At 39.4% G+C, this 27,865-nt stretch overlaps 1 protein-coding gene across 1 annotated transcript; it reads left to right on the top strand.

Moving 5' to 3' along the window:
* Positions 1 to 216: 216 nt before the first annotated feature.
* Positions 217 to 27,865, top strand: LOC129401597 (E3 ubiquitin-protein ligase TRIM38-like). Its single transcript, XM_055124299.1, has 6 exons — positions 217 to 600; positions 4,768 to 4,863; positions 20,537 to 20,767; positions 21,890 to 21,912; positions 22,006 to 22,118; positions 27,339 to 27,865. The coding sequence occupies exons 1-6, from the start codon at positions 217 to 219 to the stop codon at positions 27,863 to 27,865; spliced, it is 1,374 nt and encodes a 457-aa protein (XP_054980274.1).

Raw genomic sequence — 27,865 nt, 5'->3', positions numbered from 1 at the left:
TATTTAAATATTTAAAATTTAATCTATTCTAAAAATCTCGTGATAATAATACGATATCCCACACTCAAATCATGCTCTGAAATTGTCACTCCCATCAGACTCAGGTAACATGTATTTCCATCACTTAGAGAAAAATCCCATCTGCTTGATCTCTTCCTCTATTTTCAGTATTAAAGATTTCCAGGAAAAACCATGGCCTCAAGCACAGCTAACACCATGAGGGAGGAAGTCACCTGCCCCATCTGCCTGGAGCTGATGACTAAGCCAGTGTTCATAGACTGTGGACATATCTACTGCCATTCTTGCATATTAGAAAATCTTGAGAACCAGCAACGGAAGTCACCTTCCCAGGAAAACTTCCATTGTCCTGTATGTAGGGCACAGTTTCAAAGGGAGAGCATCCGGCCCATTAAGCAGCTAGAAAACATCATTGACACCATTACGAAGATGGGGCAGGAACATCTGTGTGAAGAACATGGAGAGAAGCTCAGCCTGTTCTGTGAAGATGATGGTCAGCTCATCTGCTTGTTATGTGAACGGACAACAAAGCACAAAGGGCACAGCACGGTCCTTACTGCAGATGCCTGTCAGGGCTACAAGGTGAGTGAGTACTGTCCAGAGTGCTTCACCAGGTACTCGTTCCTCTTTGGCATCTATGGACATAAACTTGTTTAATCTGAAACCCAAGATGATGTTTTAGCTTTCACCACTTTAGTCTTCAGATAAGCTTAGTAATGGCTGTCCATATAATATATGCATATATAGGCATATTAATGCATGTACACAGAGTTTTGTCATAATCTCCATGGACACTGATATCTGCAAAATATTTGCCCACTGCAAAACAACTGTGTTTTATGAAAAAAATCTCATAAATCCCTTGATAGCTCTGAACAACTCATAGGTATACCTATATACTCAGACAGGGTCAGAATATACACTAACTTTATAGGGCTAGAAGATTGATTACTACTTTTAAGATAGACAATTTTCACATTAAAGTGTGCTCCTAATATAGGAGCAGGTATTTTTAAGAAATAAAGTTTGAAGTTTGCAAAGCTTTATGTAAAAAATTTAAAATTGCTTGCATAATGACTTTTTCATTAGATATTACAGCTTTTCCCTCTCCCTTTCTATTTTTGTCCAGAGTGTTTTTCTAGCTGTACTGTGGTTTAGAGGTCACTTCATGTGATACAAGACCAGTGGCCTGACTGTTCAGTGGTAGGGCCCTGCAGTGCTGTGTGACACCAGGTCCATACCTGGCCATGTTCAGGAATCTCAGTATCATAACAGCTGGCACTCAAAGAAAATAGAGTTCTGGAGATCAAATTCTGATTCCTGATCACAGCACGTTCTCTTTCTCATTGTCCTTCATTTGTCCCTTTGACTTTTCCATTTGGGTTTGGATTTAGGGACCACACCCACAGATGCTCAGGGTTTACTCCTGACTCTCTGCTCAGAGTCCATTTCTGGATCTGCTTGAGGAATGATATGCAGGATTGTACCAGGTCTGCTCTTACAAGGCAAGCACCTTAGCCCCTGAACTATCTCTCCATCTGTCCCTGGTCTCTTTCAAAACATTTTAGTGATAGTTGGCCAACCCTTATTTATAAATAGTGATACTAATAGTACTAATAATTATATCAAGGCCAACCCTTATTTATACATAGTGATACTAATCACTTGTGGCTTGTATCACTTGTAGTCCCATTGATCTTTGATTTGCTCGAGAGGGTACCAGTAATGCCTCCATTTGTCCCTGTCGAGAGCTAGTGTAGCCCAATGATACCTGCTCACTCCAGGAACAGGAAAAGCCTCAAATAATTCATTCAGAGATTTGATGAAGAAATCTGACCATCTAGTTGGTGGGCGGCCATGAGGTCTTCTGACGTCCTGTGGAATCCAGTCTGTAATAGCTCTAGTCCATCGGTCATCTCTGAATCTCATTACATGACCAGCCCATCTGATTTTTGATGCCTTCGCCAACGAGACAGCATCCCTGATTTTGACCGTCAATGGAGGTCAGAACTCCGGATTCCTTCTCTCACTTGAGTGAGCCATGATATTCCCAGCATAGCTCTTTCGATTCCTCTTTGGGATATCCAAATAGCATTCTCATCCTGTTTGCGTAGGGCCCATGTCTCTGAGGCATATTTTACTGCAGGAAGAACGGTGGAATTGAAAAGCTGTGCCTGGAGTCGGAGCTTCTTCGTTCTCTTAACCACCTCTTTGAAGCTCTTGAATGCATTCCACGCTGTTCTCTTCCTCCTGTGCAGTTCTGGCACCAAGTCATTCCTCATGTTGATTTCTCGACCCAGGTACACATAGCTGCTGCATTCGGAGATGTTCATTCCATCGAGAGCAAATGGAGCTTCAGGGACCAGTTCGTTTTTCATGAATATTGTCTTGTTGAGATTCAGCTGCAATCCGACATTTTCACACTTGAGGTCGAAGTCAATTTGCATTTGTGCCAGTTGGCTAATGTTTGGTGTTATGAGAACGAGGTCATCAGTGAAGCAGAGGTGGTGTAATTGCCGACCGTCTATCTTCACTCCCATTCCTTCCCATTCCAGTTGTTCACATGATGTTCTCAAGGGCAGCACTGAAGAGTTTCGGTGAAATGGTATCATCCTGCGCACCCCTCTCTTTACATCAATGATCACTTCTTTGTAGAATGGTGAGATCCTGGTGGTGAATCCACAATACAGCCCTTGGAGGATTTTGATATACTGAGTTTGAATGCCCAGTTTGGCCAGGGCTTTGATGACCACCTCAGTCTCAACAGAATCGAAGGCCTTCTTTAATTCGATGAACATTAGACAGATCGACATCTTGAACTCTCACAAAACTTCAATGAATTTGGTCACTGTGTGGATATGGTCTATCATGCTGAATCCCCTTCGGAACCCGGCTTGCTCTCATGGTTGTCCTTTGTCTAGTGTTCTGCCTATTCTACTCAGGATGACACGAGTGAAAAACTTGTAGACGACAGATAGCAGGCAGATTGGGCGATAGTTGCCTATGTTGTGGATTCTCCCTTCTTGTACAACAGAACGGTCCTACTGGTTTTCCACTGGGACAGAACCTTGCATTCACACAGGTAGCATGTGAAGAGTTGGGCCAGTGTATTGATGAGTACTGGCAGCAGATTCTTGAGGTCTGACCTTGTCCAGACCAGGTCAGGTGCTGTATGCGTCTTTACCAGTGAAATGGCGTGTCGGATTTCAGAAGGGAGAACGTTGGGAATGACATATTCATCCTGCAGAATTTTGTATGTGGGCAGGTGGACGTTGCTGTCAAAGAGATCCAAGTAGAAGTGGTGAATAATTTTCTCCATTGCCTTTCTGGAGGATGTGATAGATCCATCAGGAGGGCAGTCATCTTGGTTTTGTAGTTGGCGAAGGACAGGTGAATGTTGTGGATACTTTTCCTGGCTTCTGCTGCACTGGCCACCACTGCTGCTCTTCTCTCTTTGAGTTCTTCCTTTATCTCATCTCTGCACAGCTTTGTGAGCTCGGACGTTAGCTTGTAGTTTCCTGAGGCTCCTGCCAAACCGTGTTGACGAATAAATTCCACATTGGGACACATGGCCTAGAATGGAATGAACAGGGTGAGAGACTGTCTGAATTCATCATGTCGATCAAGACATAGAAACTATCAGCAACTATCACCCAATCTGCCTGCTGTTGTTCACTCGTGTCATCCTGAATAGAATAGGCAGAACACTAGACAAAGGACAGCCATGCGAGCAAGCCGGGTTCCAAAGGGGATTCAGCACGATAGACCATATAGACATGGTAACTCACAGTTCCAGAAGGCCGACTCTAAACGCTGGACATGGAAGTCTCCTGTTGGACAGTTCCACAATGAAATTAACCACATCATATTCAATTGAAGGTTTTGCCTGACCGATATCACTGTTGTCACAAAATTCCAAATGGGATCAGACCACCGTCTCCTTCGTGTGAAATTCTACTTCGTCTGCAAAATTTAAATCTAAGAAGACAACTCCCAGAATGACCACCAACTGGGAGCTCTCTGGCACTATTGCAGCAACATGGGAAGATGCCGTCCTTGACAACATTGACAAGGAATACGATCGACAGGTTCAGCACCTCCATGACTGTGCGAAGAATGCCAAGAGTGAGAGAGCCACAAAAACAGTGATACCAATAGTACTAATAAATATATCAAGGTGTCAATAATCTTTAGTGTTTTGGAATTTAGACATAGTTATATAAAATGTTATTATACATTATTATATTCTTGTTCTTTGTATAATGTTCACTGGGAAAAACTTAGTATTTCATACCTTAGACCATGGTTCAATAGAATAACATGTTTTTAAACTAGAAAAATGATATTAATAACCTTGCCAGTTCCTCAAGGTTGTTCAGAAGATTAAAACTTTTGTAAAATTTTGTTTATTGAATCACTATGAGATACACAGTTACAAACTATTCTTGACTGGGTTTCAGCCATGCAGTGTTCCAACACCCATCCCTTTCACTGGTATATATTACCCGCAACCAATGTTGCCAGGTTCCCTCCCACTGCCTTCCCACCTCTCCCTTACAAGCCCACCTCTGGCAGACTCTCCTCTCTCAGGAGATCAAAATTTTCACTTCATAGTCAGTATCCTTGAAAGCTTAAAGACTATACATGTTTCTGATATTATTTTTATGATTGAAAGTCTATCATCTCTCCTGATATATATAATGAAAAATTACCCAATTAATCAGCCATCATCAAACAATTTTTCCTTAGGAAACCTACCAGAAAACTTTGACATACCTCAGGGAACAAGAAGAACAAAATAAGAAATGGCAGAGGAACATTAGAGAGCAAATAGAAGATTTTCAGGTAAGAATTTGAGTTCATTGATCTCAAATATATTCCCACTAGATCTGAGACATACATGAGAATTAGGCAAACCAATAAGTTGTTTTAATCTAATTCATCTAAACTAAAAAGATGAATCTCAAATTATTTGTTTTAATGCTCCTCGTTGGGTACAAATCTGAGAATTGAGCTCCTGTTCCTTTTACATTTCAGCAGTTATTGTTGAGGAGTCCTAATATCAGTCAGGAAAAGCAGAAGTGGTGTCCTTACTGAGATTCATCTTGACTGGTTTATAAGTTTTAAACATCTCAAAACTGTTTGAAGCTTAGAACTGCCACTGTGAGAAATTTACCACAATGCTAGGTCTGGTAATTTTCATTCCCCAAAAGTAATCTTTGTGAGAAACAGGATCTCTCCAGGTGGGACTCATTCAAAAAATTCATGAAGAGTAGCAGAAAATGGTGCAAGAACATCCTCAATGGCAGAGTAAGGTCTAATTCTATGATTGACCAGACTGCACAGGAGAGTCAACTTTTCTGGTTATATTGATGGAATCCAAAAACTTAAACTCAAATTTCACAGGTCATTGGTTTTTGAGGTTTTCTTTCATTCTTTTTTGCATTGAATCATAGTGAGATGCAGTTACAGACTTACAAACTGTCATGATTACATTTTGTCATACAATGATTGGGCAGCCATCCCTCCACCAGTGCCCATTCTCCACCTCTAATGTTTCCAGTATCCCTCCTGCCACTCCCACCCCTTTCCACCCACTGCCCCTGCCTTTGCGGCAGGCACATTCCCTCTTACTCTCTCTCTCTCTGTCCTTTTGGGTGCTATGGCTTGCAATACAGGTACTAAGAGGTCATCATGTTGGGTCCATAGTCTATGTTCAGCACACATCTCCCATCCTGAGTGACCCCTCCGACCATCATTTACTTAATGGTTCCTTCTCTATCCCAGTTGCCTTTACCCCTAGCATTTGAATCCAGCTTCCAAGTTGTGGTACAGTCCTCCCGGCACCTATCTCTACAGTCCTCAGGTGAAAGTCTCCAATTACGTTGCTATATATCTTACCAATGTGTGCAGTCATTCTGTCTGTCCGTCTCTTTCTCACTCATTTCACTTAGCATGATATTCTTCATGTCCATCCACATATATCCAAATTTTATGGTTTCATTTTTTTCTAGCAGCTGCATTGTATTGCATTGTGTAGATGTACAAAGTTTCTTTAATCAGTCATTTGTTCTCCAGCACTTGTTTTTTTTTTTCCAGATTCTGGCTATTGTAAACAGTGCTGCAATAAGTAGATATTCGCAGATGTCATTTCTACTGTATTTTTTTTACATCTCTGAGATAAAGATTACCAGAAGTTATACATATTAAATTATATATGTTCCCAGAAGTTATATTTCTGGGCCATGTGGGAGAGCTATGTCCAGTTTGTGGATGGATGTCCATATTGTTTTCCATAAAGGATGTACCAGTGGCATTTCCACCAATAATGAAGGAGAATCCCTTTCTTCCTGCATCTGCGCCAGCACTGGTTGTTTTTCTTCTTTTGATGTGTGCCATATTTAGTGGTATAAAATGATATTTCATTGTTGTAATGATTTGCATCTCCCTGATGATTAGTGATGTAGAGCATTTTTTCTTGCACCTTTTAGCCATTTGAGTTTCTTTTGTGAGGAAGTTTCTATTCATTTTTACCCTCCATTTTTTGATGGGGTTGAAGACTTTTTTCTTGTAAAATTCTACTGTGTCTTGAATATCCTAGATATTAAATTCCTATCTGATGTTTATTGGATAAATCATTTCTCCCATTCCGTGGGCTCTTCTATATTATTGGTCACTGTTTTGAAGTCCAGAAGCTTCCAAGTTTAATGTAATCCTATTTGTTTTTATTTGTTTCCACTTGCGTGGTCACTGGTGTTTCATCCTTGAAGATGCCATTAGCTTCAATATTATGGAGGATTCTGCTACATTTCCCTCCGTGTACCTTATGAATTCATGTCTGATACTTAATCCATTTGGATCTGAATTTTTTGTTGGCATTAGACAGAGGCCTGAGTTCTTTTTTTTGCATGTAGTCCAACTTTCCCAGCACCACGTGTTGAAGAGGCTTTCCTTGCTCCATTTCACGTTTCTTGCTCCTTTGTCAAAAATTAAGTGATCATATACTCAAGAGGTTGTGTCAGAATATTCAACTCTGTTCTATTGTCTGCAGATCTGTTTCACAGCCAATGTCATGCTGTTTTAAATACTACTGCTTTGTACTACAGTTTGAAATTGGGAAAGGTAATGCCACCCATCGTCTTTTTCCCAAGGTTTGCTTTAGCTACTCTTGCAAGTTTCTTGCTGCATATGAACTTCAGGAGTGTTTTGTCTATTTCTTTGAAAAATATCATGGGTATCCTTTTAGGAACTTCATTTAATCTGCACAATGCTTTGGGCAGTATTGCCCATTTTGATAATGTTATTTCTCCAGATCCACTAGTAGGGTATATATCTTTAGTTCCTAATGTCCTCTTCTATTCCTGGAAGTAATGTTTTATAGTATTCTTTGTATAGGCCTTGCATCTATTTCGCTAAGCTGATGCCAAGGTACTTGATTTTCTGAGGCACTGTTGTGAATGGGATATTTTAAAATCTCTCTTTCATTGTTTGTTGATAGAAATGGCATGGACTTTTGGGTATTGATTTTGTAACCTGCCACTTTACTATACAAACCTATTGTTTCTAGGAGTTACTTGGTAGAGGCTTACGGTTTCTCCAAGTAGAGTATCATATCACCTGAAAATAGTGATACCGCGAACTCTTCCTTTCCTATCTAGGTGCCCTGGATATCGGTGTCTTGCCGTTAGGTAGTTCCACTACTATATTGAATAGAAGTGGTGAGAGTGGGCAACCTTGTTTTGTTTATGATCTTAGAAGGAATACTTTAATTTTTCCCCAGTGAGAATAATGTTGGACTGGAGCGATAGCACAGTGGGTAGGGCATTTGCCGTGCATGCGGCCGGTCCGGGTTCAATTCCTCCGTCCCTCTAGGAGAGTCCAGCAATTTACCAAGAGTATCCTGCATGCATGGCAGAGCTTGGCAAGCTACCCATGGCATATTCGATATGCTAAAACAGTAACAACAAGTCTCACAATGGAGACATTACTGGTGCCCACTCGAGTAAATTGATGAACAACGGGACTACAGTGCTGTGGTGAATAATGTTTGCCATGGGCCTGTGGTAGATAGATGACTTAGTCTTTATTGAGGAAAGTTCTGTTGAGTCCCATTTTCCTGAGAATTTTTATCAGAAATGGGTGCTGGATCTTGTCAAATGCTTTCACTGATCTATTTATATGATCATATGGTTTTATCTTTCCTTTTATTGATATGATGGATTATGTTCATTGACTTAATAATGTTAAGCCATCCTTTCATGCATGGAATGAATTCCACTTGGCCATGGTATACGATATTTTTGATAAGTCGTTGGATTCTATTTGCAGTTATTTTGTTGAGGATCTTTGCATTTGTATTCATCTGGGATATTGGCCTGTAATTCTCTTTTCTTGTGGTGTCTCTGTCTGCTTTTAGTATGTAGGTGATATTTGATATTTGCCTCATTGAAACTGCTTGAAAGTGTTTCTGTTTCTTCAATTTACTGGAAGAGTTTGGACAGGATTGGGAGTAGTTTCTCTTTGAAGGTTTGGAAGAATTGACAAGTGAATTCATCTGGGCAAGGGCTTTTGTTTTTTGGGAGAATTTTGATTCCTATTTCTATTTCCTTGATAGAGATAGTTCTGTTCAGATATTCCGCGTCTTCTTAGGTTAGATTTAGGAGATTATAAGAGTCTAGGAATTTATCCATTTACACAAGGTTGTTTTGTTTTGTGACATGAAGCTTCTCAAAGGAACCTCTGATTATCCTTTGATTTTCTGTGGTTTCTATTGTGATGTCCTTTTTGTTTCTGATTTTGTTTATTAGGGTTCTCACTCTTTTTCCTTGTGAATCTTGCTAGTGCTTTATTGATCTTGTTTATTTTCTGAAAGAACCATCTCTTGGTTTTGTTGATCTTTTGGAGTTTTGGGGGGTAGTCCAGGTTATTAATTTCTGTCCTAAGTTTTATTGTTTCCTTATTGCTGGATGGTTGTGTTCCTATTGTTGGTCATTCTACAATAATTTTTTTTTTAATAATGTAGGAATTTTGTGGCCTCGCACTTCTGGGAGCTGGCTTTTAAATCTGTGGATGCTGGCCATTGACAGAATTACATGGCTCCAGGGGCAGTCCCTGAGTGTGACCGCCTAGCTACTGGGAAATGGGAAATCTGGACAGAGGAGGCCCAGTCCGATCTGAGCAGCCTTGGAGGTCTTAGCCCAGGGTCCCACACCTGGGTTTCTCTGCCAGTTTCTTCATGTGTGAGGCTCGTCCGAACATGTGGAGAGGGGCCTTGAGCATGGCTGTGGCTAGGCTCTGGAGGTCTTCAGGTGCTGGGAGCTCTGCTCAGGATGGGGAGGGAAGCTGGAGCTCATCCCCTCTGAGAAGGCCCCGAGGAAGACAGCCAGGTGCATGGGCAAGAGACTCTCTGCTGAAAAGAATATAGTGGTATAAATAGATTAGGCCAATGTCAGTAGATGAATCTCAGTTTCTAACAGGCAGAAATGAAGTTAATAATCTTACCAACTATTCAGGACTTTTTAGATCAAGCTGTTTTTTATTTCAGCTTGAATACCATCAAGATAGAGGAAATCCACACGTGTTAAATAATTGCGCTTTTTTTTTACTGGATCTTGATTCTCAACAATAATAATTATTGTCAAATTTATAGACTCGAGTAAAAACTTGCGTGAGCAAGAGACTCTCTGCATTGTTCTCTTCTGGGAGCTTGCTTTTAAGACTCTGGATGCTGGCTGTTGACAAGATTACATGGCGCTGGAGGCAGTTTCTGGGTATGACTGCCTAGGGTATCTTATAGCCTACATCTCCTTTGGTGAGAAACTGGCAAACTACTGGGAGTTTCCTGCCCACAGGAGAGAGCCTGGCAAGGTCCCCATGGTGTATTAATATGCAAAACCAGTAACAAGCTTTGTCTCTTTCCTCTAACCCTGAAATAGCCTCTAGTATAGCATCATTGGAAGAATAAGTAGAGAGAGGCTACTAAAATATCAGGGCTTGGATGAATGGAGATGTTACTGAGACCGCTCGAGAAATTCGAAGATCAACGGGATGATGATGATGATGATGATGATGATGATGATGATGATGATGATGGTAATGAAAGTAGGAGTACTGCTATTTGTTCAGCCATTGATTAAGCTGATGGAATCGGGGATTAACTCCATATTACTTTTTTTTAAATTGTATCACCGTGAGATAGAGTTATAAAGCTTTCACATTTGAGATTCCACCATACAATAATGAAACACCCATCCCTCCACCAGTGCATATTTTTCACTACACACATCCCAGTCCTCACCCTGCCTCTATGGCAATTTCCCAAATACTCTCTCTCTCATTTTTGGGCATTATGTTTTGCTCAAAATTTCCCACCACCATTCAAGCCTACCTGTGTGGGAAGACACTAGATAATGTATTTCCCATTGCTCATTTTGAATATCATGAGAGATTGCACGGCTGCAATTATAAATGTAAATATCTAGATTGTAAATGGTTGGGTTCCAGAAACATCTCTGTATGACACTAGCCCATTTGGGGATTCAATTGAGAGTCTCTGGGCCAGGAGTGTTGGTGTGAAGATGGCACCCGGAGGCAAACTATGGGTATGACAGTCATTCTGCTGGGCGGGCAGAGACCCAGAGAGGTACAGCCCAGTTCCTCTGCCGCCATGTACCTAAGGATTTGGTACTGGAACCTGTATACCAGCGGTGGGGTTGGGGCTTGCTTGTGGAAGCTCTTGGTCACTGGGATTGCATCTGGAGTAGGTGGGGAGAGTACACCTTCTCAAACTGGTTTGTGCTGTTGAAATTGGCTCGGTTTGCAGCCCAGAGAGATCTCTGGCACTGTGATGTCTTCCGGGACTCACTGCTGTGTCTCCGGACCAGGCTGTTGGTACACTATGATTGTGCCGAAAGGCAAATTGTGAGTGTGACAGCCAGTCACCTGGACAGGCAGGGACCTGAGGAGGGACTGCCCTGGTCCTCTGCCACCATGGGACCTGCAGATTTATTGCTGGAAACCCCATACCTGGGCCTTTGCTTAGAGAAGCTCTTGGTCACCAGAATTCCATCTGGAGTATGCAGGTGTGTAGTACTCAGGCCACTATGTGGCCTGGAGATTTAGTCCAGGAACCCACACACTTGGGCCTTGCTTGTGGTACCTCTTGATCACTGGGATTCCATCTGGAGTAGGTGGGGAGAGCACACCTGCTCCACCTAAGGTGCCCCAGTGAAATTGGCTCAGTATGGTGCCTAGAGAGATCGCTGGTGCTGTGGTATCTTCTGGGACTCGCTGCTGTGTCTCTGAGCCAGGGCTATTGGTGCGCTAAGATCCACATTACAAAATTTTCAGCAGATTGTATCTTAGTGAGGTCCATCCTGAGATGGTGGAGTCAGGCTGGAGGTGTGGTGGAGATTTTGTATTGTGGAAGCAAGTGGATGCTGGGGGCTCTGCTTGGGCGGGCACACTCCAACCTGTCCCCCTCCAACTTACCCCAGTTGGTTCAGCCATGCATGGGTCTGAGCTTTTCTGTGGTTTTGGATCTCTTTCGAGATTTATTTAGGGGTCTCAGAAGCAAGGCTGACCTCAGAGATTACAGACTGATGCTGGAGTTGGTTCAAGGGGGTGACTGCTACTTCTTCCACGTGTATTGGGAAATTGGGGGAAGTAGCCCACACCAATTCTGAGAAAGTCTGGAGATTTCAGTCACAAAAGCCACATCCCAGCATTTTCAACAGTGTGTATCTTGGTGAAGTATGCCCTGAGACAGTGGAGTTAGGCTGGGGATATGGCAGCAATTTTGGATTGTGAAAGCAAGTGGCTTCTGGGGGGTTCTGCTTGGGGGAGCCTCCAGGCCAACACCCTCCTCAAATTTACCCCAGTCTCTTCAGCCATGTGTGGGACCAAGATCAACTATGGCTTTTGATCTCTTTCGAGATTTATCTATGGATCTGTGAAATAAGGCCAATAAATGAGCTTGTATAGCTGAGTCGGAGGTGGTTTGTGTTTAACACCCACATACGTAACTTTTGACTGTTTAGATTCTTGGTAAACTTGGTCCCAAGTTATTGGGGTCTGACTAATGGCACAGCTTCAATTTTGGGGGAAGCCTGAAGGCACCATCAGGCTGCTAATGCACTCACACTCCAGGTACAGGTTGACCTGCTGGTGGCACATACCCCCAATTCTACAAGATCTTAGCAGTGAGATTAAATTATTTATGTGGGCTTGCTCTTCCTTTCTGAGGAATGCTTATAGAGATATAAACTTTCTTCTTAACACTGCTTTTGCCATGTCCTATAGGTTCTAGTAACTAATGTCTTCATTCTCATTCCTTTACAGGAATCTTTTGATTTTCTCTTTGGTTTCCTTTCTAAGCCACTTGTTGTTTTTTTTAATTTATTTTATTGAATCACCATTGGAAAGTTACAAAGTTCTCAGGTTTATGTCTCAGTTATACAATGCTCAAACTCCCATCCCTTCAAAGTGCCCATATTCCACAAGCAAAAACCCCAGTATACCTCCCACCCCCACCCCTCCCACCACCTGCATAACTGATAGATTTAACTTCATTTTATCTTTACCTTGATTATGTTCCATATTTCAACACAAAACTCATAACTGTTGTTGGAGTTCCCCCCCTCAACAAAAACCATCCCTACTGACAAGGAAACATTTGATAATTAGTTTTCCATTGCTGAAAGTGAAGAGATATGAAGTTGCACGGCCTCAGTAGCTGCCGAGCGGTTTAGGATTTCTGTATTTTAGTATTTTAGTAATTAATTCCGGGGAGATTTATGTTAGAAATTGAATAATTCCCCCTCCTGGGGCAGTATGGGGCAATGGTTTAGTTCAGAGTCCAGACACATGGCTGCAAATCATTTGGGGTTTTGGGGACCAAAAGTAGTCTAGCTGGCCTCCGGATCGTGGTCCATGAACAGCAAAGTGGCCGCATCAAAGTTGTGATCACCCGGTTGAGTCTCGGCGGAGCACAAGCCTGCATCGGCCCTGGCCCGAGACTGCCCCAGGGTACCGCTTTTCCAAGTACATAACTGTCTCTCTTTTTTTTTCTCCTTCCCACACCAAGTTCATCCCCGCTTATAATGCTCATAATTTGGCGGACCCCACGTCGCTTCCCCTCGTAAGGGGAAAAAAAAACTGAGGAAGAGAGATGTCTCTCCTCCTCAGCTGGTGTTAGGCAATGGCTTAGTTCACAGTCCAGATACATGTAAGCCACTTGTTTTTGAGTTGTTTAAGTTCTAGGTGTTCGATTTAAATTACTGTTTATGTGTGTGATTCATTTCTGTTTTCTGTGTATCATTGTCTGAAAAGATTGTTGATACAATTTCTTTTCTCTTAATTTTATGGAGGTATGTTTTGTGGCCCAGCGTGTGGTCTATCTTGGTGATGACCCATGTGCACTTGAGAAGAATGTGTATTCAGATTTTGAGGTATAAAATGTCATATATATATGTACTAAGCCCATTTCAGATAAAGTATGTCCTTGCTTAGCTTGAGTCTGGTTGATCTATCAAGAAGTGATAAAGTGGTGTTGAAATCTCCCCTTGCTGGTGTACAACATCTCACAATCTCAGGCCTAGCTAGGTCTGGATGTAAACATTGTTTTTCTGTTACTGTTACTGTAACTGACTGTACTTCCTGTTATGTAACTGACTTTGATAATGTTTCTATTGACTAAGTTAATTTTCATATTGCGCCTATGTGACTGAATATCATTGGATAAAACTAGTTAATAAAAGGGGCTGAACAGGATGCTCTGGGGCACACACAACACCAGAGACAGTTTGTGATCCTCCAAAAATTATTTCATTCGCATGCATAACTTAATGCCTCAGACTGTCTAAACAAACCTTATTGCAGCATATGGGCTCAACGCGAGGCTCGAAAAATAAGGCCCGGTATGAAAGAAATAAAGAAAGGGAGAGATAAAATTAAAGAAATAAAGAAAATAGAGAGAAAGAGAAGGAAGAGAAAGAGAGAGAATAGTAAGAAAGAGAAAGAAAGAAAGAAAGAAAGAAAGAAAGAAAGAAAGAAAGAAAGAAAGAAAGAAAGAAAGAAAGAAAGAAAGAAAGAAAGAAAGAAAGAAAGAAGTATAGATAGAAAGAAGTATAGATAGAAAGGAAGAAGAAAAAAAGAAAGGGTGAAAGAAATAAAGAAATACAGATAGGAAGAAAGACAGAAACAAAGAAACAAAGAAAGAAGAAGAAAAAGAGAAAGAAAGGGAGAAAGAAATAAAGAAATATAGATAGAAAGGAAGAAGAAAAAGAAAAAGAAAAAGAAAGGGAATAAAGAAAGATAGTAAGAAGGGAGAAAGAAATAAAGATAGAAAGAGAAGAAAGAAAAAAGAAAGGGAGTAAGAAATAAAGAAATATAGATAGAAAGGATGAAAGAAGAAAAAGAGAGGAAATAAAGAAAAATAGGAAGAAAGAAAGAAAGAAAGAAAGAAAGAAAGAAAGAAAGAAAGAAAGAGAGAAAGGGAAAAGAAGAAAAGGAGAAAGAAATAAAGAATAAATAAAGGAAAACAAGAAAAAAGAGTAATGGGTAACTCTGTAACATCTCAGCAGGATGCCTATGTGGACATCCAGAACTCTTTAACAAAAGCAGTTGGTCTGCCATTGAAGGAACAGAAAAACAATGTTTACATCCAGGCCTAGCTAGGCTTGAGATTGTGAGATGTTGTACACCAACATTTACATAGAAAGAAATTTGGTGTACAACATTGTACACCAAATCCATAAATTTATGAAGCTATAACTTATGAACTAGAGTCATGGGGTTTAAAAACTGCACAGGACAAATCATGTCAGGTTCCTTGGGAATTTTGGGGACAAATAATATGGAAGAGTAAAATTACACCTCAAAAGGTTTAACTTCATAGAGATAAATTAAAAACTTTAAATGACTTTCAAAAACTATTAGGAAATATAAATTGGCTACGACCTTCTTTGGGTATTTCAACCTATGCCCTACAAAATTTGTTTCAAAGATTGGAAGGTGATCCTTCTTTTAATAGTCCAAGGCAATTTAGCCCAGCAGCTGAAAAAAATTAGAAATAATTGAAGAAATTGTTAATAGGCTCAGTTGGATAGAATTTATTCTTCAGAAAATTTAAATCTGATAGTATCGCATACTTCACATTCTCGTACTGGGATTTTGGTACAAGGAACTAATATTGTGGAATGGAGTTTTTTATGTAACAAGTCTAGTAAAACATTGGTTACTTATGTGAATAAAATGGCCAGTTATCCCATTGCTCATCAATTTGTTTGAGCAGGCACCAGTAACGTCTCTCATTGTGAGACTTATTTGTTACTGTTTTTGGCTTATTCAACACACCACGGGCTGCAGCGATAGGTAAATAAAATATCTCAAATAATTTTCAACGGAAGAAGAAGAACTAGACAATCAATAGAAAGCGATCCTACTGAAATAATTGTACCATTGACTAGTGAAAAATCCAAGCACTGTGGGAAATTGATGAAGATTGGCAAATTGCTTGCACTAATTATCTGGGCAAAATTCATAATAACTTACCAAAGCAAAAGATATTTCAATTTCTTAAATTTACTAATTGGATTTGGCCTAACATTATAAAAGCTGAACCTATTGAGTCTGCTCTTACATTCTTTACAGATGCTAGCAAAGAAGGAAAGGCTGCTTATACTGACATGCAAAATGATAAGGTTTTACAAACTCCATATAAATCAGTTCAGAAGAAAGAATTGCTTGCAATTATTTCTCTTTTACAAAATCATTCTGAACCAATAAATATTGTAAAAGACTCTCAGTATGAAGCTTGGACTGTCAATCATATATTTACTGTTGCTTTGCCTTTGAGTGACTCTGAGCTTATTTCTTTATTTAAAACTTTGCAGCAACTTTTGAGAAACCGTAAACATCCCTTATACATTGTTCATATGTGAGCTCATACGGGTCTTCCTGGTCTGTTAGTTCAAGGCATTGATAGAGCTGATAAGTTGGTTGCTTTAGTAGTAAATGCAGAAAAATATCATGCTTTACATCATCAAAATGCTCGTGCATTGAAAACCAAATATGCCCTTACTTGGAGGCAAGCTAAAGACATTATTAGGCAATGTCCTACTTGTCAGGCAATCAATATGCCTCATATGCCTTTGGGAGCTAATCCTCGAGGAATAAAGACAAAGGAAATTTGGCAAATGGATGTAACTATTATCCCAGCTTTTGGTAAACAAAGTGTGTCCATCAATCAATTGATACCTATTCACATTTTTGATGGGCTTCTGGGTTAATTTCAGAAAAGGCAGGAGCTGTGATGACTCATTATTTAGAAGCATTTAATGTTATGGGTTTTCCAAGACAATGAAAACTGATAATGCGCTTGCTTATATCTCTGCAAGGTATAAGGTTCTTATTCACTGAAGCTTCCTAGTGAATAAGAGATGGCAAATGAATAAACTGCAGTATAGATTCCTTTTGTATAAAATTTTGCCAGCTTTGTAAAAAAAGAAATGCTTCTTTTTGACCCAATTTTAACAGAAGAAGACAAGCTGGTTAGACTGAGAAACGGGGGATAATCCCAATCAGCCGACAGGGAATTTTTACCCTGGGGACTGCCCTTCCTTTCTCTGTCCATCAGGTTTTTATTTTCCTGGTTCTTGGAGGGTCACATCAATAGATGAGGTATTTATGAATGCACATGCATATAATATTTGATGTCTTTCTGTATGTCTGTGTGTTAAGTGTTTAAATATTGAAGTCAGATTGAAATCAGAAATGGAAATCCTTGTAACTGGGCAAACAGCCCCATCACAAAGGTTACTAATATGTACTCCAAAAAATTTTAAGGTATAAGGTATAAATCTAAAGTATAAGAACTTTTAAATTAAAAGGATGTTTTCCTCATGCTTTGTAAAAATGGTACAAGTTTTTGTTATGTACATTTTTCTCTCTAAATACTTATATTATAAATTTTGTTTGTATCTGCATTATAAAGAGTTATTAAAAATAATTGAAATAATTGTATATAAAAACAGGTTCAAAAGGTACTGGTTTAGTTCAAAACATAAGTTTCAAGGGATAACAGGTTTATTATATAAGACTGGATAATATTCCATGCATATTTTATTGGAACATCTATGAAGTTTGAGGAGGAAGTTTCTATTTTTACTTATGGATGCAGGTGATTTCTTCTTTGTCCATGAGAGAAGAATCTGATAACAGGAGTGTTTGGCAGTTACTAATTGTGGAAAAACCTGGACCGTGAATTTAATCCAGAAATGGCATGAGAGTGTTGTTTTTGTTTAGAGACTAATTGGTCTTCATTGACAAATGTCTCTGAACCAGGAGTGGAACTGAAATATTACTTAATATGTGTAAACTCTGTGTATGCAAACTTTGTATTGTAAAATGAAAAAGAATTTCTGTAGAATAGGTTAGAGTTTCTTAAAACAGTGTTGAGATATTACTGGAAAGATTTGTGAAAATGTTTGTGTTGTTTGTTACTGGTCATTTTAAACAAAAAAAGGGGGAAATGTTGGTGTACAACATCTCACAATCTCAGGCCTAGCTAGGTCTGGATGTAAACATTGTTTTTCTGTTACTGTTACTGTAACTGACTATACATCCAGTTATGTAACTGACTTTGATACTGTTTCTGTTGACTAAATTAATTTGCATATTCTGCCTATGTGGCTGAATATCATTGGATAGACATTAAGCTAGTTAATAAAAGGGGCTGAACAGGTTGCTCTGGGGCACACACAACACCAGAGACAGTTTGTGATCCTCCAAAAATTATTTCTTTCGCGTGCATATCTCAATGCCTCAGACTGTCTAACCAAACCTTACTGCAACATCTACAATTATTGTGTTGCTATCAATATCTTTCCTCAACTTTGTGAGCATTTGTTTTAAGTATTTTACTGGTTCTTCATTAGGTGCATATACATTTAGGAGTGTGTGTCATTCCTGAATTACAGGTCCTTTGATTATTAAGAAAAGGCCTTGGGTGTTCAAACTCATGTTATTCTATACTCCACAAATGAGTGCAGTCCTTCTATGTCTGTCCCTCTCTTTATAACTCATTTCACTTAGCATGATACTCTCCATGACTATCCATTTATAAGCAAATTTCATGACTTCATCAGTCCTAACAGCTGCATAGTATTCCATTGTGTAGATGTATCAAACATGAGGCTAACACCCAAGGACAGTAGATACAAGGACCAGGAGGATTGTCACATAGTTGGAAGGTTGCTTCATAAATGGAGGGGAGAAGGCAGATGGAATAGAGAAGGGATCACTAAAATGATGGCTGGAGGAATCAGTTGGGATGGGAGATGTGTGTCGAAAGAAGATAATGGACCAAACAGGATGACCTCTCAGTGTCTTTATTGCAAGCCATAATGCCCCAAAGTAGAGAGAGAGTATGGGGAATAATGTCTGCCATGGAGGCAGCGAGAGGGTGGGAAAGGCGGGGTGGGAAAGGGGATATTGTGCACTGATGGAGGGATGGTGTTTGATCATTGTGTAATTGTAACCCAAACATGAAAGCTTATAAGTATCTCACAGTGATTCAATAAAAAAAATTTTTTTTAAAAGATAGACATGAAAAAAAGGAAAAAAAGAATTGGCCTTATCTCTTGTAAGCTGTGTAATCAGTAAGGGGAAGTGGCACTCTATATACCGACAGTAACATCCTTCATTCTGAAGTCTATGTGATTTGATATTAGTATGACCACTCCAGCTTCTTTGAGGGAGTTGTTTGATTGTAGAATAGTTTTCCACCCTTTCACTTGGAGTCTGTGGTTGATCTGACTGCTCGGATGTGTTTCTTGCAGGCCACAGAATGTTGGGTTCAGAGTTCTGATCCATCCTGTCATTCTGTGCCTTTTATTGGTGCATTTAGCCCATTGACATTGAGACAGGTTATTGTTATGGGGTGTTGTCCCATCTTTCTGCAAAAGTTTGGTGTATTTGTAGGGCTTGTCTTGTCTTAACATAGCAAATTTAGTTGCTCTTGTAACCATGGTTTTGAGGCTGTGAAGTTCCTGAGTTGTTGTTTGTCTGTGAACCTGTATGTTTGTTCCTTCTGATATGAAAGAGAGTATAGCTCGGTAAAGTATTCTTGGTGAGGCATTTGTTTCATTGACTTTTGTTACTATGTCTCACCACTATCATTGGGCCCTTAGTGTTTCATCACATGGGTCTGCTGTGAATCTTGAAAATTCTACTTTATAAGAAATTTCTTTCTTTGATCTTACTGGTTTCAGAATTTTATCTCTCTCTATGGTTTTCATCATTTTGATAAGGATGCTTCTAGGAGTAATTTAATTTGGATTTCTTTTTGCTGGTATGCTTCAAGCCTCCTGACTCTGTTTGCATGTGGAATTCAGCTCTGGGACTGTCTCAGCAATTATGTGTTTGACAGTTTCTTCAATAGGGTTTTCTTCCAATCCCTCTGGGAATCCAATGATTCTTATGTTATTTGTCTTGGCTTCATCCCAATTTTCTCTTGACATCATTGGTTCACTTTCAGGCTCCCTTCCATTCTCTGCTGTTGTCTGGAGATTCTTTGCACGTCATCTAGGAGTTCACTGATTCTGTTCTCAGCAGCTCTTAATCTGTTGCTGAGGCTTTCCACTGAGTATTTCATTCCACCTACCAATTTATTTTAGGTCTGCCATCTCTGCTGGTGTTTTCAATTGCATTTTCCTCACTTCTACTCTCACATACATTTGTATATTAACAGCAGTGCATTCCATAGTTTCTTTGAGATCTTTGTATATCCTTAAAAGCTCTGTTTTTTATACAGTATCTAAAAGTTTGTATAGTTAATTATTACTGTTTCATTCATATGGGTTAGCAACTTCAATCATTATCCCTTGTGAGTTTTTGCATTGTTTTACCACTGTGACCTTTTCATTTTGGAATTTTGTCCCATGTATGTTTTTTGCCTGTAATGAGGCTATCTTTGTGTGTTATCATGGCGAATTGATAGGTAAAGTGTGTGAGGCCTGGGTTAACTAGTACCTAATATGTGGGGTGTAGACACAGCAACTTCTTTGTCTACACAGCTCTGTGGTTAGAGATTTTGAAGTCATGCCATGAAAGGTAGATGTAGGATGCCAACGCTATGGGTCAACACATGTGTTGGAGAATAGGGTTCCGTGCTCTGGGAGGCGGCGGCTGGCCTGGGAGTGTGGTTCCAGGCCAGAGGCTGGGGACTGGGCTCTCGCCTTTTGAGTTTTTATGTCCAAACCTCTGCCCTGAAATTTTTGTCTGAATACTGAATTTGGACTCACAGAAGGTATTCTTTCTTCCTTCAGTATAACAGTTATGAGTAGTGGGTGGAAAAATTTTGAAGTTACATGTAGAGAAATTGAAATCCCTAAAAATTAAACTTTTTGTTTCCTATAAAATTTCTATTGAATTCTGATTCAATGGAACTACTATACTTTGATTTATTTATCTAAAGATAAAATTCTCCCATTTTTGGACTATGTTTTCTTCATTCTAGTATTGTATTTATAATAAAGAAGGAAGCATCAAGTATAGTTTTAAGGTTTTTCACATGATTCTACATATGGAGGAGAAATCTTATCTATGGAGACTGGAGAATGAGAAAGAGCAAGTTCTGAAGAGTCTGCAGGACAGAGAAGCTCAGTTGGAGAAGCAAAGCCACAAACTCAACAAACTCATCCTTGAACTGGAGAGGAAATGTGAGAGCTCAGCCCACGAGTTACTGCAGGTGAGAGTGTGCACGTGGAAGAATGGATGAAGGTGTCAGTTTCTGGTGTTTTAGAGAGACTGATGAAGAATTTAGAGAAATGACTTGAATTCTTATTTCTCAAAAATTTACACAAGTAAGGAGAATTTAAATGAGTACTTCTTTTAGATACACATGCCTATATACACATGTCTTGTGCTAGTCTAGAGTGTCTCTGTGTAAATAAAGGAATGCAAATGAGGCTTCTTAGATAGACATGGAAGTTTCGGGAACCATGGGAGAACTTTGGTAGGCATCTGTTAGCCTCAGCCTCATATGCAGAGAATGCGGATGTCAAATATCCCCCTCAAAGATATTCTTCTTTACTGTAGGGTGCTAAAATGCGTCATCAAAATCAATGATAGACTTACATCAAGATTTGCTCCTCTATCTTGCTCAAAAGAGCAAGATAGGTTTCAGTCTAGCTATAGTAAGGATATTTCATACTATGATAAATGCCTGGAATCCTTATTCTATTTTTTTAAGGATTGAGGTGGCACAGCAAGACCTTCCACCTCAGTGCAAACTTACTGCCACCCCCTTACTGAGTCAGTTTCCAGGGTTCTGTGAAATTCGCTTGTAGGGACCTTTATGAGAAACAATGTCCACTGTGACCTCTTCAGAAGAAATGAGATCACTGAATGCAAAAAGTGCTTAGTGAGTAAGTTTGAGACAATTCTGATCTTCCCTCAAACACATCGCATCTGGTTGTTGAAATGATAAATCTGCGTATTCCAAAAATAATGAAACATACTCTGAGATTGATCAGGTACTGTCCTTGTAATATAATGGGTCAGTGTTTCTCTCAAAATCTGTGCATGTACTGGAGAAGGTAAGCAAGGGTTGAGTTGAATATCAATGGTCTATCACAGTGCTTATAACTCATAGTTTGTGGGAAGATATGCAGATAGGTGTTGGACTATAGGTGTAAAATGTAGTAGAATTCTTTGCTAGGGAATAGGATGGGAATCATTCCCTAGAAATTCACTAATAATTGAGTAAAACCATTCCATTTAATCATTGGCATAACAATGAATATCCATCCATCAAAGTTTTATAAAATGCTACTTTTCTATACCAACATCTTATTTTCTTACTTTATAGGATGCGAAAGACACTTTGGACAGGTGAGTGCTGTTTGAATTCAGGAGGGAGGGATAGTAGCTATATGGAGCTAATGGAACGGTGCTCTGATGAAATTTCTGGACTCTTCTTATCAGGATTTCTGCTATGAAGTTAAATGCACCAGAAGACGTCTCTTTGGAAATTCCCGCTATGATTGATTTTGATATAATTTTCTGTGAATTGATAAAATTGTTTGAGACTGATTATGGTATGTGACATGAATATTTCCCTAAATAATACAGATGGGCAACACATCTTACTACTTTTTCCTGTACAGGTTCTACGTAGAGTATTGGTTTTCTTGTTGAACCTTCAAATTCTTTCTCGCCAGATCACTAGTGATGTCCCCCAGGGAAATAAACTCTATATATGTCCCAATTAAAAACATAAGCATAGGGGGCTGGAGTGATAGGACAGTGGGTCGGGCATTTGATACAGTGATATACATATATGACACACCTTCTATATCCAGTTTTCTGTTCTTAAAAACTTCAGTAGTTTCCAGATGTTCACTATTGCTACTAGAGCTGATATGACCATGGAAATACAAATGTATTTTCCGGATAGAGTTTTTGGGCCTTTGGGGTAGATGGCCAGAAGTGTAATGACTGTGTCATATAGAAGTTCAATTCTTATTTTTTGACATTTGTCCATTTCCCGACTGGAGCGATAGCACAGCGGTTGGGCGGTCGCCTTTCATGAGACTGACCCGTGTTCAATACCTCCGCCCCTCTCGGAGAGGCCAGGAAGCGACCTAGCGTATCAAGCCTGCACAGCAGCGCCTGGCAAGCTACCTGTGGTGTATTTGATATGCAAAAAACAGTAACAATAAGTCTCACAATGAGAGACATCACTGTTACCCACTCGAACAAATTGATGAGCAATGGGATGACAGTGACAGTGACAGTGTCCATTTCCAAGAAGTTTGATCCAAAGAACCTTCCCAGACACAATGGAAGAATATTCCTTTTCCCCACATCCATTCCAATACTGGTTGTTTTTGGTTTTTTAACACTTTTTCAAGCTCACTGATGTGAGATGAAATCTCATTGCTCGTAAATATATCATAATTATATCATATAATTATGATATGAAATTCCCTGATAGCAAGTGATAAAGAATATTTTCATGTCTCTGTTTGTAATTTGCATGACTTTTTTGAGGAAGTGTGATTCATCTTTTATTGATTGTACACCACCCCCCTCTTTTTATTTTGGTTTTTCTTTAATCTCCTCATTTTGGTTGGGTTTTCTCACAAGGTTTATTTTTTAACCATTCAAAGTATTCAAATGTGGTCAATTATCTCCTGTGAAGAACTCATTGACGAGAGTTTAATAAGTGTGTTAAACAAAGAATAAATTTAGAACAATGAATAAGGAACACTGAAGCAATCAGAGCTGAGATAGTCAGGGAGTCCTCACCATTTTGAGCCTCAAATACAGGTGAATGGATCTGAAGAACAGGAGAGAGTGTGACCTAAGAGAGAGAAGTGCAGACTCTCAGAGCACTGGGGAGACTGTAGTGACTGCCACTCCACCTCTTAGTTTCACAAGTTCTCCCCAGCACTCTCATTGGCTAAGAAATTGAAGTGAGGTAGAAGGAACGAAGCTGGTTTGTAGCAGTCCTGAGGTTAATAAAACAAGTCATTAAAATGTGGGGAGTGATCTGGAGAAAAAAAATACAGCTAAGAAGTATGTGTACATTCTTTATTATTCTGCTTGGTGTTTGACCTTTAACCAAGGACACTTTAGGTGACTAAGTGACTAGCTTTCTATTAGAACAACTTCTTATCATGTTTTAATTTTCACATTGTGCTGTTGGCTGGTGCCATTATGACTATTCTATTTTTTTCTTTCTTTTAAGTCTACTCAGATCAATTTTTTGGTTTTGTTGTCCTTGGTACATCACCCTGAATCAATTCTATGGTGTATTGGAAATCCAAGAGAGTGAATCCTTAAAGTCTGTCCTTATCCATGTGCTCTAAGGCCCCAATAGCATTCTTTTTCTTCAATAGCCAAGTATGAAATTAACTGTATTTTCCCATTCTGATTTTGTGTTTGTGTCATTTGGGAAAATAGGGAGGACTTTGGAGAAGAGAGTAAGTAAATATGTCAAATATACTCATCTTGTGTTTGTTGTTTATTAGTGTGAGAAAGATGGAAAACATGATAAATAAGCACAAGATAGTAATCAGAGCCTTTTTAGTCTATTGTTGCTACTACCAAATATTTTACAATCCTACATAATTACAGTCCTGCCCCGTTCTAAGCACATATTCACTTTTCAATCCTACATACCATTCTTTGTGTCAGATAAGATTTCTACTTCAATTTTTACCAATAATATTGATTTAATTTTCTTTTTTTTTAATTCTTTTATTGATTCACCATGTGGAAAGTTACAAAGCTTTCAGGTTAAAGTCTCAGTTATACAATGCTCAAACACCTATCGCTTCACCAGTGCACATATTCCACCACGAAGAATCACAATATACCTCCCCCCTTCCCCCCACCTCCCCAGCCACCCGCCCCGCATGTGTAACTGGAAAAATTTCATTTGATTTTCACTTTACTTTGATTACATTCAATATTTAAACTTGATATTTGGAGTTTCTCCCCCCTAAAGTCGATCTGCTGAAAAGAAAGCATTTGGTGATTTGTTTTCCATTGCTGAGAATGAAGAGATATGAGGTCAGGAGGCCGCACTAGCAGCAGCATAGTTTTGGATTTCTGTATTTTAGTATTTTAGTAACTAAGTCCAGAGAAATGTCGGCCAGGAATCGCAACATTGTAAGCTGTACCTCTCAGCTACTTTATATTCCACATATGAGTGCGATCTTTCTATGTCTGTCTCTTTCTTTCTGACTCATTTCACTCAGCATGATACTTTCCATGTTGATCCACTTATATGCAAATTTCATGACTTCATGTTTCCTGACAGCTACATAGTATTCCATTGTGTAAATATACCAGAGTTTCTTTAGCCAATCATCTGTTTTCGGGCACTCTGGTTTTTTCCATATTGTGGCTATTGTAAACAGAGCGGCAATGAACATGGAAATGCAGATGTCATCTATACTATACCTTTTTGCCTCTCCGGGATATATTCCCAGGAGTGGTATTGCTGGGTCAAATGGGAGCTCAATTTCTAACTTTTTGAGAATCGTCTATATTGTTTTCCAAAAGGGCTGAACCAGTCGGCATTCTCACCAGCAGTTAAGGAGAGTCCCTTTCTCCCCACATCCACGCCAACACCGGTTGCTTTTGTTTTTTGGGATGTGGGCCAGTCTCTGTGGTGTGAGATGATATCTAATTGTTGTTTTGATCTGCATCTCCCTGATAATTAGTGATGTTGAACATTTTCTCATGTGCCTCTCAGCCATTTGGATTTCTTCTTTGGAAAAGTTTCTGTTCATTTCATCACCCCATTTTTTGATTGGGTTGGCAGTTTTCTTCTTGTGGAGTTCAACCAGTGCATTGTATATCCTTGTTATCAACCCTTTATCGGATGGGTACTGCATAAATATCCTTTCCCATTCTGTAGATTGTCTTTGTATTTTGGTCACTGTTTCTTTTGAGTTGCAGAAGCTTCTTAGTTTGAGATAGTCCCATTTATTTATCTCTGTTTTCACTTGCTTGGCCAGTGGCGTGTCAGCTTTGAAGATACCTTTGGCTTCAATGTCGTGGAGGGATTTGCCGACCTTATCTTCAATGTACCTTAGGGATTCTGGTCTGATGTTGAGGTCTTTAATCCATTTTGATCTGATTTTTGCACATTGTGATAAATGGAGGTCTAAGCCCATTTTTTTGCATGTAGTCGTCCAGTTTTGCCAGCACAATTTGTTAAACATGCTTTCCTTGCTCCCCTTCGCCTTTTTTGCTCCCTTATCAAAGATTAGATAATCATATATTTGGGGGTATATTTCAGAGTTTTCAACCCTATTCCATTGGTCTGCAGCTCTGCCTTTGTTGCAATACCATGCTGTTTTAATGACTACCGCTTTGTAGTAGAGTTGGAAGTTGGGGAGGTTGATTCCTCCCATTTTCTTTTTCCCAAGGATTGCTTTAGCTATTCGTGGGGGCTTATTGTTCCATATGAATTTCAGGAGTGCCTACTCCATTTCTTTGAAGAATGTCAAAGGTATTCCTATAGGGATCGTATTGAATTTGTACAATGCTTTGGGGAGAATTGCCATTTTGACAATATGAATTCTTCCAATCCATGAGCAGGGGATGTCTTTCCATTTCCTAGTGTCCACTTTTATTTCCTGAAGTAGTTTGTTTTATAGTTTTCATTATACAAGTCCTTTACCTCCTTTGTTAAGCTGATTCCAAGGTACTTGATTTTTTGAGGCGCAAGTGTGAACGGGATTGTTTTTCTCAGGTCATTTTCTTCTCTCTCATTATTTGCATATAGAAAAGCCATGGACTTTTAGGTATTGATTCTATAGCCTGTAACTTTACTATACGACTCTATTGTTTCTAGGAGTTTCTTGGTAGAGGTTTTAGGGTTCTCTAGGTATAGTATCATATCATCTGCGAATAGTGAGAGCTTGATTTCTTCCTTTCCTACCTGAATGCCCTTAATATCTTTTTCTTGCCTAATCGCTATTGCAAGTACTTCCAGTACTATATTGAACAGAAGTGGAGAGAGTGCGCATCCTTGTCTCGTCCCTGTTCTCAGAGGGAAGGCTCTTAGTTTTTCCCCATTGAGGACAATGCTTGCCATAGGCTTGTGACAAATGGCTTTTACTATATTGAGGAAGGTCCCTTCTATACCCATTTTGGCGAGTGTTTTCATCATAAATGGATGCTGAATCTTGTCAAATGCTTTCTCTGCATGTATTGATATGATTATATGACTTTTATCTTTTCTTTTGTTGATATGATGGATTATGTTGATTGATTTCCGGATGTTAAACCATCCTTGCATCCCTGGGATGAATCCCACTTGGTCGTGGTGTATGATTTTTTGGTGAGTTGTTGAATTCTATTTGCTAATATTTTGTTGAGGATCTTCGCATCTGTGTTCATCAGGGATATTGGCCTGTAGTTTTCTTTTTTTGTGGTGTCTTTGTTTGCTTTTGGTATTAGGGAGATATCAGCCTCATGAAACTGATTGGGAGGGTTTCTGTTTCTTCAATTTCCTGGAAAAGCTTGGGAAGGACTGGCAAAAGGTCCTCTTTAAATGTTTGAAAGAACTAGCTAGTGAATCCGTCTGGACCTGGGTTTTTGTTTTTGGGAAGACTTTTGATTACCATTTCAATTTCTTTGATGTTAATTTGATTTAATTTTCATCAAGGCTGTCAGACATAAATATTTCTTTCGATCATGGGCTGATAAAATTTGAATATTACTGAGTATTAAGCATGAAGTAACCATATGATTTTGTTGTTTGTTGTTTTTTATTTTATTAATATTTTTTGCAGTTAAGGTTACTCTAGATCCAGATACAGCTCACAATGACCTACTTGTGGAGAAGAATAAACTCAAGGTGACTGCTGGAAGGCCCCAAGTGAAGCCTGACACTCCTGCTAGGTTTAAAGAGTTACCCTGTGTCCTGGGATGCGAAACCTTCACCTCAGGCAAACATTACCTTGGGATTTTTGGTATAAGAGGACCTGAGTGGGATGTCGGGGTTTGTCTGGAAAATGTGCCAAGAGACAATGACATGATACGGGTTCCTAAGACTGGATTCTGGGCTATCAGACACCGCAAAGATGGTAACTATGTAGCTCTTACGTCACCCCTAACACCTCTCACTATACAGGAGCCCTTTGGTTTTATAGGGGTTTTCCTGGACTATGAGGCTGGACTTGTCTCTTTTTATGATTTGCAAACTTACTCCCACATCTTCACCTTCCCAAAGGCCTCTTTCCCTGAGCCTATCAGGCCTTATTTCTGTATCAGTGGAGGTTCTCATTTGTTCCTTGGTTACCGATCTATATTTGTATAA

The sequence above is a fragment of the Sorex araneus genome, chromosome 2 (assembly GCF_027595985.1).
Source record: "Sorex araneus isolate mSorAra2 chromosome 2, mSorAra2.pri, whole genome shotgun sequence".
Taxonomy (NCBI): Eukaryota; Metazoa; Chordata; class Mammalia; order Eulipotyphla; family Soricidae; genus Sorex; species Sorex araneus.
This window is presented reverse-complemented; position numbering and strand designations above follow the sequence as displayed.

Coding starts and splice junctions, on each gene's coding strand:
- LOC129401597 (XM_055124299.1), top strand. CDS start 217: ATGAGGGAGGAAGTCACCTGCCCCATCTGCCTGGAGCTGATGACTAAG. Junction 4,864..20,536: donor AGCAAATAGAAGATTTTCAG/GTAAGAATTTGA, acceptor TCTTCATTCTAG/TATTGTATTTATAATAAAGA. Junction 20,768..21,889: donor CAGCCCACGAGTTACTGCAG/GTGAGAGTGTGC, acceptor CTTACTTTATAG/GATGCGAAAGACACTTTGGA.